Genomic DNA, 15,140 nt, shown 5'->3' with positions numbered 1-15,140 from the left:
ATTGTTCCCAGGTGCATAGTTCCCTTACCTTGGGTGCAGAGCCCCACAAAACCCACTCCCCACAACTGTATACCACTACCATAGCCCTAAGGGGTGAAGGGGGGCACCTACATGTGGGTACAGTGGGTTTTGGTTGGGTTTTGGAGGGCTCACATTTACCACCACAAGTATAAAAGATGGGGGAGGATGGACCTGGGTCCGCCTGGCTGAAGTGCACTGCACCCACTAAAACTGCTCCAGGGATCTGCATACTGCTGCCATGGAGCTGGGTATGACATTTCAGCTGGCTTAGAGGCTGGCAAAAAAAACATTTTAAGTTGTTTTTTTAGGGTGGGAGGGGAGGCTCTGGTTGTCATCTGGTCAGTTTGGGCACCTTTTTGAGGATTGGTCACAAGAGAAAATGGGCCAAGTAAAGTCGGCCAAGTGCTCGTCAGGGACGCCCTTCTTTTTCCATTATTGGCCGAGGACGCCCATCTCCTAATCACGGCCCAGTCCCGCCTTCACTATGGTGCCGACCCCCCCCCCCCCCCCCCCCCCCCCCCCCCCCCCCCCGTGAACTTTGGTCGTCCCCGTGACGGGAAGCAGTTGAGGATGCCCAAAATCGGCTTTCAATTATGTCGATTTGGGTGACCCTGAGAGAAGGACGCCCATCGCCTGATTTGTGTCAGACGTTGGGTGCCCTTCTTTTTCGAAAATAAGCCATAACTCTCCTTAAATTTTGTTCTAAAGACATGTAATATAAGCCAAAAACTAAAAATAAATACAGTCTTGCACAGCTTTTCACGTTGAATTCTTGGTTTAAGATAAACAAAAAATGAAGCTGGGGCAAAAACTGTGTTGTTTCAGAATTGTGCAAACCAGCCGTCTTAGAGGCTTTTTGTGTTTTTGTCTTATATTTTATCCCTACCCTGTCTATCATGATAGGAGAAAAGTAACACAAGTTGCACTCCATTAAAACAGAACGGTATCCCATATTGTATTCTTTCAGTTTATTGCCTTTGGGATAAAGAGAGAGGCATCTTTAGAATGTGTATGCAATTAAAGATTAAATTATTCATCCTTACGGACCATTAAAGAGTTGTAAAATCCTAATCTCCCTTTTTTTATGAACCATTTGGCATTTTCCTTTAATTGGAGGATTTTGTGAAAGAGCTTAGCATATATTGTTTTATAAACACTAAAACATCTTTAAGTATCAAATATTAAACTGCTTACAGATTGGAGGCACCACAACATTGTGTAACGTTGGTTTTCTCTTGCTGTTTTCCAGGTGCATATCTGGTGCCATATTTGATCCTGCTGCTGGTAATAGGAATCCCACTCTTTTTCCTGGAGCTCTGTGTGGGTCAGAGAATCCGAAGAGGGAGTATTGGAGTATGGAATTTCATCAGTCCTAAGATGGGAGGGATTGGCTTTGCAAGTTGCATAGTAAGTTGATAACGAAGACGTCAACAAGGAAAGATGAGCTTGTTTCACGTAGCGTAGACTTAAAAATATGGACTAAAGATGTATTAGGGTAGTACTGTCTATTGATGTATGCATATTTCCATAAATCAGGACCAGAACATGAACATAAGAGTTGGCATACTGTGTCAGACCAAAGGTTCATCGAGCCTAATGTCCTGTTTCCAGCGGTGGCAAATTGGGTGACAAATACGTGTTAGGATCCCAGAAAGCGAAATTCCGTGCTACTTACCCTCAGAGATAAGCAGGGGCTTTCCACCATATGGACATTTCCTCCAGGAATTTTTTCTAAACCGTTTTTCTTAAATTCCAGCTATGCTAGTTGGTCTTATCACCTTCTCCGGCCAAGAGCTTCAGAGCTTAACGGTCTGTTGAATGAAAAAAACTCTGTTCTACATATCCATCCTCAGGATCTCTTTAACAGATAGAGTACATGTTAACAAAATCCTGCCAAGAGTGGAGAGGTCACACTGGCTGATAATATGGCAATCAATCTTTAGATAGATGGGAATATTGGTAAACAGCACCTGAAAGACCTTAAACTTAACTTGAAGCAATACTGACCGCCAGTGAAGGCTACTTAGTCTGGGTAATATAACACAATATCATGCAAAGGAATTCATTAATATATAATTCAATGAAAACAGACGTGAGATATTTTTATGGACCAGATTTTACAAAACATAAATCCCCTGATATTCAGCCGACGATGGTTAGTGTTCTTTTAAACGCTTACTGTCACTAGCTAAATTAGCCCCCAGTATTCATTGCAGGGCCGCATTCGGGCACTGGCACTGACTATTGGGGGTTAAATGCGGGTGGGCTGGGCATCGGAGCTTACACGGGTCTGGCTGATATTTAGCTGAATATCAGGCTGGGACCCATGTAATTATGTTTTTTTTTAAATGTGAGCCCCTCTGAGCTCTTTCCAGGTCCTCGCCTCCTCCCCCAAGCCCACAGACAGTAAGAAGGCCCAATTACCCCCAAGCCATTCAATAAGACCCCCCTGGGCCAACCTGTATCCCTGGTGGTTCAGCAGTGATCGTTGGGGGAGGAGCATAACCCCCTTGCTCCTGCCCCTTGTGGCACCCTTTGTAAATGGCTGCCGCGACCTCTTGCAAAAACTCACAAGACTTCGTGTAGTACCACGAGCTGCTGTGAGGAGTCACAGAAGCCAGTTTGGAAGGGTGCTACAAGGGGCGGGAGTGAGGAGGCTTTGCCCCTGTCCCAAGCTGGACCACCAGGGATACAAGTAGGCTTGGAGCAGAGCCTACCTGAATAGTTAGGGGACTGGGGGTGGGAGGACATCTGGAGGTGGCAGGGGGCATTAGGCCTTCTTGCTGTACACGGGCTAGAAGAGGGGGCTTGAGGGACTAGATTTTTTTTTTAATGTTATATAGGTAATGGCCCAAAATTCATTGCCACCAGCCACGTAGCTAAGCGGCCCTAAATTCTAGCAGCAGTATTAGCTGAAACGATAGTCTTAAGGGATTTTTGGTCTTTTATTGCTAATTAACATAAAAATTAATCAATATTATCTTATTGTGAAGTGAGGGGGTAAATCTATACAGAGCTGCCTAATTTTAGGCCTCAAGAAGACATTTAAATGGCAGCATGGACACTTACGCAGCGGGGCCGATATTAAGACCGCAGGAGGCAGGCTGACTAATTCCTGTGGTCAGTGGTGAGCCCAGATAATCAACAGCGGGCCATTTCTGATGACTGCCATTGAATATCCAGTTTATTTTTGGCTGCTATAAACTTAGCTGCCTAAAGTCAATATTCAGCTCTAGCCGGCTAAGTTCATAGGCCCTGCTATTTGGGTGATCCAGTTTGGCCGTCAAACTTAGCCAGTGATGCGCTGATTATTCACGGCTAGCCGGTTATATCGCATGATATAACTAGTTAGCCATTGTGCGATGAATATTGGCTGGCTGTTATAGATTTAATAACATGCACTTTGATGATGGACATGAGCATGAGTGGGATTTGGGCTGAGTATAGACAGAGTGCACAGGAATGCGTGAAAATGATAGGATTCTATCATATATGGATATATTTGCTAACATCTAGGCACACGTATGTGCTAGCTGTAGGGTTAGTGTGGTCACGTCTCAAGGGTCCTTTTACAAAGGCGCACTAGCATTTTCAGTGCACTCTAATGATTAACATGCGCTAAACGCTAGAATCGCCCATTGAAATATATGGGCATCTCTAACTGTTAGCGCCAGGGGCGTAGCCAGACTTCGGCGGGAGGGGGGTCCAGAGCCCGAGGTGAGGGGGCACATTTTAGCCCCCCCCCCCCCCGGCGCCGCCAACTCCTCCCGCTGCCGCCACCACCACCACTACCAACAACTTTGACCCCCCCCCCCCCCCCCCCCCGCCGATGACCCTCTGAATCCCCCTCCCACCGCCAACCCTCCCCCACCATCGCCTACCTTTGCTGGCGGGGGACCCCAACACCCGCCAGCCGAGGTCCTCTTCTTCCTTCGTTCTGTTTCTGAGTGTGACGTTCTGCACGTACAACTTTGGGGTCCTCCGCCAGCAAAGGTAGCAGACGGCGATGGCGGGAGGGGGGTCGAGAGGGTCATCAGCAGGAGGGTCCAGGCCCCCGTGGCCCCATGTAGCTACGCCCCTGGTTAGCGTGCGCTTATTTTTACAGCACACTAAAAACACAGAGCGCCTTTGTAAAAGGACCCCTGAATGCATGTGAGTTTTTGGCCATTTGTTCTGGTGTTCTTTAAAGTGGCCTAGTGGTTAGTGTGGTGGACTTTGGTCCTGGGGAACTGGGTTCAATTCCCACTTCAGGCACAGGCAGCTCCTTGTGACTCTGGGCAAGTCACTTAACCCTCCATTGCCCCATGTAAGCCGCATTGAGCCTGCCATGAGTGGGAAAGCGCAGAGTACAAATGTAACAAAAATAAAATAGATACTATTGGAGATTCTACATGGAATGTTGCTACTATTGGAGATTCTACATGGAATGTTGCTATACTATTGGAAATTCTACATGGAATGTTGCTACTATTGGAGAGTCTACGTGGAATGTTGCTATTCCACTAGCAACATTCCATGTAGAAGGCTGCGCAGGCTTCTGTTTCTGTGAGTCTGACGTCCTGCACGTACGTGCAGACTCGCAGAAGCCTGCGCGGCCACATTGGTGATCTGCAAGGGCCGACTTCTACATGGAATGTTGCTAGTGGTTAGGGTGGTGGACTTTGGTCCTGGGGAACTGGGTTCCATTCCCACTGCAGCTCTTTGTGACTCTGGACAAGTCACTTAACCCTCCATTGCCCCAGGTACAAATAAGTACCCGTATATAATATGTAAGCTGCATTGAACCTGCTATGAGTGGGAAAGCGCGGGGTACAAATGTGACAAAAGAAAAAGTAGGTGCCTACTTTTCTTTATAGAATAAGCTTAAACTAGTGCCTATAGGGCATTATTTTATAAAGTTTATGCTCCTAAAATTTATGCTTCTAAATTACGAGCACAATCTATTTTGGAGCATAGATTATGCACGTAATTTAGGAGCATAAATTTAGGAGCATAAACTTTATGGGAACTTTGTTATATATATAGAATTACCCTCTATCCCTTTTACCACAGTGGATATAAAGGTCAAAGAAATGGTGGTGCAGTAAGTTCGCACTTGCCATGCAGCCATTTCAGGGGGAGCATTTACTGTCACCCATTGAGGTGACGGTAAGGGCTGTCATGCTAACCTGGCAGTAACCGGGCAGTGCACAATGCTGCTTGATTACCACCGGGTAACCCCCTATAGAAATATATTTTTAAAAATTTCTCCTAGCGCTGGAAGTGGCACGCGCTGGGGAAGGAACTACCACTGGCACCCGAGTTGGGCCAGCAGTAGTTCTGGGTTGCCACGTGGCAACCCTTTAGTAAAAAAGCCCATAAGGTAGTATTCTGTAAAGGGTGCTTTGTGCCAGTGGCATAGCTACGTGGGGCCACGGGGGCCTGAGCCCCCTGTAGATTTGGCCCTGGACCCCTCTGCCGACAATCCTCTCGACCCCCCCTCCCGCCGACAACCGTCGGCAGAGGAGGGTTGGCGACGGCAAGGGGGGGGTCAAAGTTGGTGGTGGTGGTGGTGGCGGCGGGGGCCGGGGGGGGGGTCAGCAATGGCGGGGGGGGGGGGGGGCTAAAATGTGCCCCTCACCTCTGGCTCTGGACCCCCCTCCCGCCGAAGTCTGGCTACGCCCCTGCTTTGCGCAGAGTGCCCTTTACAGAATACTAGTTTAGCGCGGATCTTCCCGGCGCCTACCTTTGGGCGCTGTTTATTGAATTTCCCCATCTAAAAGACTCAGGGGCCCTTTTACTAAGCTGTGTAGGCGCCTATGTGCACTCAACACATGTCAATTTGTGATTACTGCCCGGCTACCGTGTAGCCCAGGAGGTAATTTCATTTTTGACGTGCGTCCCCTATGCACGCCAGAAAAGACTTTTTATTTTCTGGTATACGGTGCTACCAGGCGATAAAAGACATTGTACGCGGGTAGACCTTTACCGCCCGGTTAACGTGAGAAGACCTTACTGCTAAGTGGTAAGGTCTCAGAGCCCAAATGGACGTGCGCCAATTTTCATTTTGCCATACGTCTATTTTTGGTCAAAATTTTTAAAAAGGCATTTTTACAGGTGCACTGAAAAATGATTCTGTGTGCGTCCAAAACACGTGCCTACACTACCACAGGCCATTTATCAGTACACCTTAGTAAAATGACCCCTTAGTTTGGAGAAGTATTCTATTTATTTAGATTTTTGCTCACACCTTTTTCAGTAGTAGCTCAAGGTGAGTTACGTTCAGGTACACTGAATATTTCTCTGTCCCAGGAGGGCTCACAATCTAAATTTGTACCTGAGGCAATGGAGCGTTAAGTGACTTGCCCAAGATTACAAGGAGCAGCAGTGGGATGTGAACCGTCCACCTCTGGATTTCAAGACCGGTGCTCTAATCACTAGGCCACTCCTCCACTTTTTGAGAAGTATTCTACTTTCTTCTCTTTTCTCTTCTAGGTGTGCTTCTTTGTGGCTCTCTACTACAATGTCATCATTGGATGGAGTTTATTCTATTTCTCCCAGTCTTTCCAGCACCCTCTTCCATGGGATCAGTGTCCTCTGGCAAAAAATGCTTCTCATACCTGTAAGACATGTTTATTGAAATTTAACTTCTGGAAGGAAAAGATAAAACTAACATTTCTGATGAACGTCAAACTGAAAGACTGGTTTTAATCCCAACATTAATACATCCCAGTTGGAAATATACAACAGTACATATATTGCAAAAGATGTATATGTAATAAGGCAGCTTTAATCAACTGTTTTATATAAAGATGTTTATGTGATAAAGCAGCTTTAATCAAATATTTTTAATACCATAAACCGCTTTGATCAGGTTCTGCCTAGCGGTATATCATCAATGAATAAACATAAACGTCAACATAGAATCACCCCCATAATGTAATACTCTTTCATATTTACATATTTGTGGATGAAAGTAGAGAACGTGGATAATGTGAACATTAACCAGCTGGAGAGTAATCTTATAACAAGATTTAGATGTCAAAGTTCTCAAAAGGCAACTATTTTATTCCTACTTCATAAAGGCAAGATAGACACCTATAGTATTGGCCTTATTCTATAAAGGTTACGCTCCTAAATTTATGCTCCTAAATTAGGAGCATAATCTATTTTGAAGCTAGAGTATGCTCCTAATTTAGGAGCCTAACTTTAGGAGCATAACCGTTATAAAATAAGGCCCTATGTGTCTTTATAAAACAGGCTCCCAGAGCTAGACCCAGTAATGTGCCAGTCCCAATGGACAAATTTACACTTAATCCCTCGGATCTATATATGGTGATGAAATTTTGGCACGGATCCAAGAAGCATGCATAACTAAATTAGCTAACGAGCCATTAACTATGAAATAATTGGCCTTACCAATCAATTATTGAAGTTAATTGGCACTAGTTTGAATTTGCTCGTGTGTCTGCTTGCATGCTGTTCTATAACACCAGGCGCTTCAATCCCATAGCGTGTAACTCAAAAGGGGGCTTGGTCATGGGAGTAGCATGGGCAGGTCAGTAGCGTTCTAAATATTTGTGAGCCGTGTTACAGAATACTGCTTTTTAGGCAATGAGATGCCATGAGTTACTACTTATCATTTCTAAAGCGCTAATAGACGTACGCAGCGCTGTACACTTGAACATGAAGAGACAGTCCCTGCTCGACAGAGCTTACAATTTAATCAGGACAGACAAACAGGACAATTAAGGGATAAGGACAAAGAGAAGCAAGATTCCGGAATCCCAAAGAGTAGTAAGATTCCGTGCAGAATCCCAAACAGTAGCAAGATTCCGGAATCCCAAAAACTACTACTACTTATCATTTCTATAACGCAGCACTGTACACTTGAACATGAAGAGACAGTCCCTGTTCGACAGAGCTTACAATCTAATTAGGGCAGACAAACAGGACAAACAAGAGATAAGGGAATATTAAAGTGAGGATGATAAAATAAGGGTTCTGAACAAAGTGAATAAGGGTTAGGAGTTAAAAGCTGCATCAAAAAGGTGGGCTTTTAGCTTAGATTTAAAGACGGCCAGAGATGGAGCTTGACGTACCGGCTCAGGAAGTCTATTCCAAGCATATGGTGCAGCAAGATAAAATGAACGGAGTCTGGAGTTAGCAGTGGAAGAGAAGGGTGCAGATAAGAAGTTGGGTGCCAGTCTGTACATTAAGTTTCAGTTGGCTTAAATAGCGCTCAGTTTTAGGCGCAGGAATTGGCTCTAAGCACTATTCAGTGAAGCGCTCTCATCCCGTAGCACCCTTTCTAGTGCTTAGCGCCGATTTTTTTCCAGCGCTGATCTTTGAGTACCAGATATAGAATCTCCCCCAATCTCTCCCAAATTCTATACATCGCGTGTTAATTTCCGTGTGCAAATTGAAATGTATTCTATAACAACGTACTTAACTTAATTGGTTAACTAGCTAATCAGCACTGTTAATTGGACGTTATCAGCACTAAGTGACATTAATTAGGATTTACGCGCGCAGCTCGCTAAGTGTATTCTGCAATGTGGTGCACATAGGGGCCCTTTCACAAAGCTACGGGAGGCCTAACGCGTGGATAGCACAGGCCAAATCGCTACTACCACCTGGGTAGAGCGTGCACCTGGTGGTAATTCCGAGTTTTGGCATTGCCGAATCCAGCGGTAGAAAATATTTTTCTATTTTCTACCTTGGAGGCGTTCTCGGTGGTAATTTGGCAGCACAGCCGTGTTTGTTTATTTATTTGTAACATTTGTATCCCGCATTTTCCCACACATTAGCAGGCTCAATGTGGCTCAGTGGCGTAGCCAAGGGTGGGCCCAGGCCCACCCAGTAGCAGCACACCTATGATGTAGCTGGCAGGGATCCCCAAGCCCCACCAGCCCAAAACTCCCAACAACTGTCCCTCCTGCGTACCTTGTAAATAGCAGATCTTCGCCTGCATTGAGCAGTGACTGATACATACTGCTCACACCAACCCCACTGCCTTCCCTCTGATGTATCCCGCCTAGGTGGAAACAGGAAGTTGCATCAGAGAGAAAGCTGTGGGTCCAACATGAACAGTGTGTATTAGTTGCTTCCAGTGGCGTAGGAAGGGGGGGGGGGGCGGGAGGGGCGGTCCGCCCCGGGTGCACGCGCTCAGGGGGTGCCGGGCCCGCCGGTTCCTGCTCCCTCTGCCCCGGAACAGGTTACTTCCTGTTCCGGGGCAGAGAGAGCAGGGAACCAGCGGGGCCGACGCAGCTCCGAGTGACGTGCACTCGGGGCGGATCGGCCCTCCCGCAGGTAAGAATGCGGTCCGGGGGGGGGGTGCGCTGCAGAGAGGGGGGGGGGTCGTACCGTGCTGCACCCGGGGGGGGGGTGTGCGCAGCAGCGACCCGCCCCAGGTGTCATTAGCCCTCGCTACGGCACTGGTTGCTTCTCGCTGCTGGTGAAAATCTGCTATTTCAAAGGTATGTAGGGGGGGGGGGTGTTTGAGAGACCATATGGCATGCAGACGAGAGAGGGAGAGACCAAATCACCTGTGTGAAAAATGGAGTTCTTCTGCCCACCCATCTTGGACCCAGGCCCACCCAAAATTGGGTGTCTGGCTACACCCCTGATGTGGCTTACAAAATACCATAATGGTGGACGCCAAGTACAGTGGGTTATAAACAAATATAATTAGAAAGAAGGATCAGATAGGGTAGGGGTCAATGAGGGACAAGGAAATAAGAAATAAAATATACGGCATTTAAGTAGAATCAATAAAGTAGGCCCTGCAAAACAGATAGGTCTTTAAAGTTCACTGGAAGGTTTGATGGTCGTGTGTCGCTTTCACACTCATTGGTAATGCATTCCACCTGCGTTCCTATGTAAGAAAAATTCAGTGCACTGCATGGTTGACGCATGGGTAGCATGTGAGCCCTTACAACTAAGTCAGTGGCTGGCGGAAAGGGCTTAGGCCGTAAAGAGGCACACAGTAGTTTTAATTTTTACGCATGCCCATTTCCCAGCCCATTAAAAATGGTCTTTTTCCCCGCCGCGGTAAAAAGTGGCCCAGCGCATACCAAAAAGATGTGTGCACGCTACCGCAGGCAACTTTTCACCATGGCTTTGTGAAAGGATCCCTTAAATTCTAAGTTGCATAGTTGAAAAGAGGGGCATGGCCATGGGCAGGCTGTGGGTGTTTCTACGATCGCTTGGGGTCTTTTACTAAAGATTAGCTCGAGTTATCTGCAGCAGGGCCCATTTTATTCCTACGGGTCCTGCCGCAGATAACTCAAGCTAACCTTTAGTAAAATACCCCCTCTGTGCATTATTATAGAACACACCCACACCATGCCTAATTTAGGCGTTGGGATTTATGCCATGTAAAACATGGCCTAAATGGATGCGACCAAATTTGGTTGCGTGGAGGGGTGCTTGACTTGATTCTATATACTGTGTGGAAATTTAAGCCTATTCTATAAAATGCAGGCGTACTTTTTTACCGCATGGATTTTTCAGGCACCATTTATAGAATCTAGTCCTACGTGCATCCATCGCAACTCTTCTCCCACTCCATCCACGCGACACCAGAGGCATAGCCAGACCTTAGCGGAAGGGAGGGGGCCAGAGCCCGAGGTGGGGGGGCATTGTTTAGCCGCCGACCCCCCTGCTGCCGCAACCGCAAACCCAACCCCCCCTGTTGCCACCACTTTGGACCACAACTGCAAACCCAACCCCCCCTCCCCGCTGCTGCCCGCCCGCCCCGATGCCGCATCAGGTACCTTGTTTGCTGGCGGGGGTCCCCAATCCCCGCCAGTCGAAGAGTCTTCTTCAGCGCCGGTCGACTCCGACGCCTTCGTTGTGGGATCATCTGTTTCTGATGCCTTACGTCCTGCACGGGGCTACATGCACGGTGCAGGACGTAAGGCGTCAGAAATAGATGATCCCATAACGAAAGCGCCGGAGTCAACCGGCGCTGAAGAAAACTCTTTGGTTGGCGGGGTTTGGGGGACCCTCGCCAGCAAACAAGGTACCTGATGCGGCGGGGGGGGGGAGGGGTCAGACGTAGAGGGGGCCAGGGCGTAATCTGTGGGGGCCCGTGGCCCCACGTAGCTACGCCCCTGCACGATACTTCCAAGAATGTCTTCATGTGGAACACTTATACATATCAGTGACTTTAGCACAGGCACTTGTATGCATGTTTTCAACTGCATCATTTTGGAAATCGTTTTCTGCTTGTAAAACTTACTTTACACATGGAAAATGATTTACGAAATTGCCTCCATAATGTGTCTACAGTCGGTAGATGATAATTTCTGAAAATTGAGTGAACATAATGGAGAGAAAGGCTTATTCCGAGACTGCTGTTCTTGTTGATGAGTTTCATATTTGTGCTAATGCTAATTTTCCTGTGATTGCCAGTCTGTGTCTGGAAATTACGTAGACGCTCTCAGACATTCCTGATGTACAGTTCCAGGAGATTAAACGTGCTAAAAAACTGAAACATCTCATGTGTTACTATTGATATTGCCGCACTGCTGCAGTAACCTCTAAGTGTGTGCAGGTCAGACATTTTCATTTTGTTTAGTTTCCCCTGATGTTTATGGGATTTTTCATTATGTTAATTTTTTGTGTTTTTGTTTTGGGGCAATGTCATCTCAAAACCCCCAAATTGCAGAATTTTTCCTTTCAATGTGGGTTAAAACGACAAATGCACATACTTACAGTACATCTTGTGAGCAATAAATATTACCAAAAGCAGAAAAAAAACCCGTCAAAAGCTTCCAATAAACAGGACAAAGAGCATAGAGCACTCACATAATGACCTGAGACAGGCTGTGTTTCGGTACAAAGCGTCTGCCTCAAGGGTCGTATATCTTCAAAAGTTCTTAAATTAAGGTTGTCCGCCAAAGGTACTATGCCATGCTTGTTGTCCATCATACTGTTGGGATTTATTTCATGTGTACTCAAGGACAAGGATTCCTTTTTGTGCCTTTGGCGGGCAATCTTAATTTAAGAATTTTTGAAGATATACAACCACCGAGCCAGGTGCTTTACGCCAAAACACAGCCCGTGTTGGGTCATTGTGGGGCCCTTTTACTAAGCCGCGTAGGCGCCTACACGCACCCAATGTGCACCAAGTTGTGGTAATTTCAGTTTTGGCGCACATCCGCTACGTGCGTCTGCAAAATATTTTTTATTTTCTGACGCGCAACAGCTATACGCGTCAAGTGGCATTTAACATACGAAGACCATTACTGCCCGGTTACCTCATGAGACCTTACCGCTAGGTCAATGGCTTGCGTTAAGTTCTCAGACCCAAAATGCACGCGCAGCAAATTTCATTTTGCCGCACGTCCATTTTCGGCAAAAATTTTAAAAAGGCATTTTTTGTAGGTGTGCTAAAAAATAATTCTGCACGCACCAAAGACACGCGCCTACACTACCGCAGGCCATTTTTCAGCACACCTTAGTAAAAGGACCCCTGCATGAGTAATATATGCTGTGCAAATAAAGATATTTGTCCCGTTTATTGGAGGCTCTTGGCATTTTTTTGTGCTTTTGGACGTGTTCTGTGCTCTGGACCCTCTGTGTTGCTTTCAGTAAATATTACCAGCACTGTTGAGCTCTGAAGAATTGGTTTATATTACAACCCTGGAGCAGTGTTGCCAGGTGGGAAATTTTTTTCCCACCCAATCCAGCACAAAAACCGCCCAAAACCCGCCCAAACTCAAACCCCGCCCCTGACACCCCCACCACCGCATCATCACCCCCGCCCCCGCCGTCATCAACCCCACCCCCGCCGTCACCGGCCACGCCTCCCCCGTCATCGGCCCCGCCTCCCCCGTCATCGGCCCCGCCTCCCACGTCACTAACCCCGCCCAAAAACGTCACTAACCCCGCCCCCCGCGGCCAAAAAAGCCGCACAAAAAACCGCCCTGAAGCCCAAAAAACAGCCCAAAAAACCGCAACCCACCGCGGGCAAAAATTTCCCGCGGCGGGTTGCGGAAAACCACCCAATTGGGCGGTAAAACCGCCCACCTGGCAACACTGCCCTGGAGCAAAAAAGGCAGTGTTAATGGTCAAAGAGTTATACTGTATACAAATCGACAAGAGAAAATGCATGTACAAACTCCGTTTTTAGCTGCTAATTTGCATACAGGAACAGTTATGAAGAACACAGCTAAGCAACTGAAAAATACAAGAAACAAATAATGCTCAGGAAAGTGAGTAGCCATTTTTCTTAGATGAAAAAAATAACTCAAGAATGTACTGAAAAAAAATGTAAATTGATATCCATGTAGTAAATAACCTAGCATATAGTAACATAGTAGATGACGGCAGAAAAACACCTGCATGGTCCATTCAGTCTGCCCAAGACAAACTCATATGTGTATACCTTACCTTGAATTGAATTTGTACCTGTCCTTTTCAGGGCACAGACCATATAAGTCTGCCCAGCAGTATTTCCCACCTCCCAACCACCAGTCCTGCCTCCCATCACCGGCTCTGGTACAGACTGTATAAGTCTGCCCTCCCCTATCCTCGCCTCCCAACCACCACCCCCCTCTCCCATCACCGGCTCTGGTACAGACCGTATAAGTCTGCCCTCCCCTATCCTCACCTCCCAACCACCACCCCCTCTCCCATCACCGGCTCTGGTACAGACCGTATAAGTCTGCCCTCCCCTATCCTCGCCTCCCAACCACCACCCCCTCTCCCATCACCGGCTCTGGTACAGACCGTATAAGTCTGCCCTCCCCTATCCTCGCCTCCCAACCACCACCCCCTCTCCCATCACCGGCTCTGGTACAGACCGTATAAGTCTGCCCTCCCCTATCCTTGCTTCCCAACCACCACCCCCTCTTCCCCCACCTAATTACAAGAAAGTCCTGAACTGACTATAATTTGCCCCATAATTCTAGCCCAACCCTTTTTCTAGAACTTCAGCAGGTGTCTTAAAATTTGGTTTTCTGGTGACACTGCATTGGTCTCCAGTGAAAGAGCTTAGACATGGGCCAGTTCCTATGCCCAATTATTCACACTGTCACACAAGGCGCACTGTCCATCTTTCATTTCTTAATTTTGTTTCAGTTGTGGAGCCTGAATGTGAGAAGAGTTCAGCCACTACTTATTACTGGTACAGGGAAGCACTGGATATCTCCAGCTCCATCTCAGACAGCGGAGGTCTCAACTGGAAAATGACTGTTTGTTTACTCGCTGCCTGGATTATTGTCTGTCTGGCTATGATTAAAGGCATTCAGTCTTCAGGAAAGGTAAATATTACTGTATTGTATTTTATGTACTAAACTGCAAAATTCTATAATATTATTGTTATTATTAACATTTGTATATCACTACCAGATGCACGCAGCGCTGAACACCTGACACAGAGAGACAGTCCCTGCTCAATAGAGCTTACAATCTAAAAATACAGACAGACAAGACAATTAAGGGCGAGGAAAGTACTGGGTGAGAAGGAACAAGGATAGTGAGACTACAGTTGTGCATGCAAATCTAGGCATATTCTGATTTGCACATCAACTCAATTGGTTAACAAGCTAATCAGCACTGATAATTGGATGTTAACAAGCAGTTATCGGCACTAATTGGCACTAATTAGAATTAATCGCACTACTCACTAAGGAGTCCTTTTACTAAGCCATGTAGGTGCCTACGCGCGTCCAACATGTGCCAATTTGGAGCTACCATCTGGCTACCGTGTGGCCCGGGTAGTAATTCCATTTTTACGCGCATCTGATACTCGCGTCGGAAAATATTTTTTTATTTTCCAGCATGTGGCGCTAATCAGGAGGTAATCAGCATCATACGCGTGCTGATGATTACCGCTAAGTCAGTGGGGGGCGGTAAGGTCAGACCCAAAATGTACACGCGCCAATTTTTATTTTGCCGTATGTCCATTTTCCGATAAAAAGGCATTTTTTACAGGCACGCTGAAAAATGGATCTGCGCACATCCAAAACACATACCTACACTAGCGCAGGCCATGTTTGGCGTGCCTTGGAGGCATATTTTCAAAGCACTTTGGGAGGCTAAGTTCCATAGGTTTCTATGGAACTTTGGGAGGCTAAGTGCTTTGAAAATAAGCCTCTTAGTAGAAGAAACCCTAAATATATTCTATA

General features: G+C 46.7%; 1 protein-coding gene across 1 annotated transcript in view; it reads left to right on the top strand.

The window, feature by feature from the left end:
• SLC6A15 (solute carrier family 6 member 15) overlaps nt 1-15,140 on the top strand; it is a 65,689-nt gene that overhangs the window by 23,393 nt on the left and 27,156 nt on the right. The window contains exons 3-5 of the mRNA XM_030214464.1: nt 1,271-1,428; nt 6,496-6,622; nt 14,092-14,273. Coding sequence (XP_030070324.1) covers nt 1,271-1,428; nt 6,496-6,622; nt 14,092-14,273 — 467 coding nt within the window. The remainder of the gene's footprint in view (nt 1-1,270; nt 1,429-6,495; nt 6,623-14,091; nt 14,274-15,140) is intronic.

Source organism: Microcaecilia unicolor, chromosome 9 (assembly GCF_901765095.1).
Source record: "Microcaecilia unicolor chromosome 9, aMicUni1.1, whole genome shotgun sequence".
Lineage (NCBI taxonomy): Eukaryota > Metazoa > Chordata > Amphibia > Gymnophiona > Siphonopidae > Microcaecilia > Microcaecilia unicolor.
This window is presented reverse-complemented; position numbering and strand designations above follow the sequence as displayed.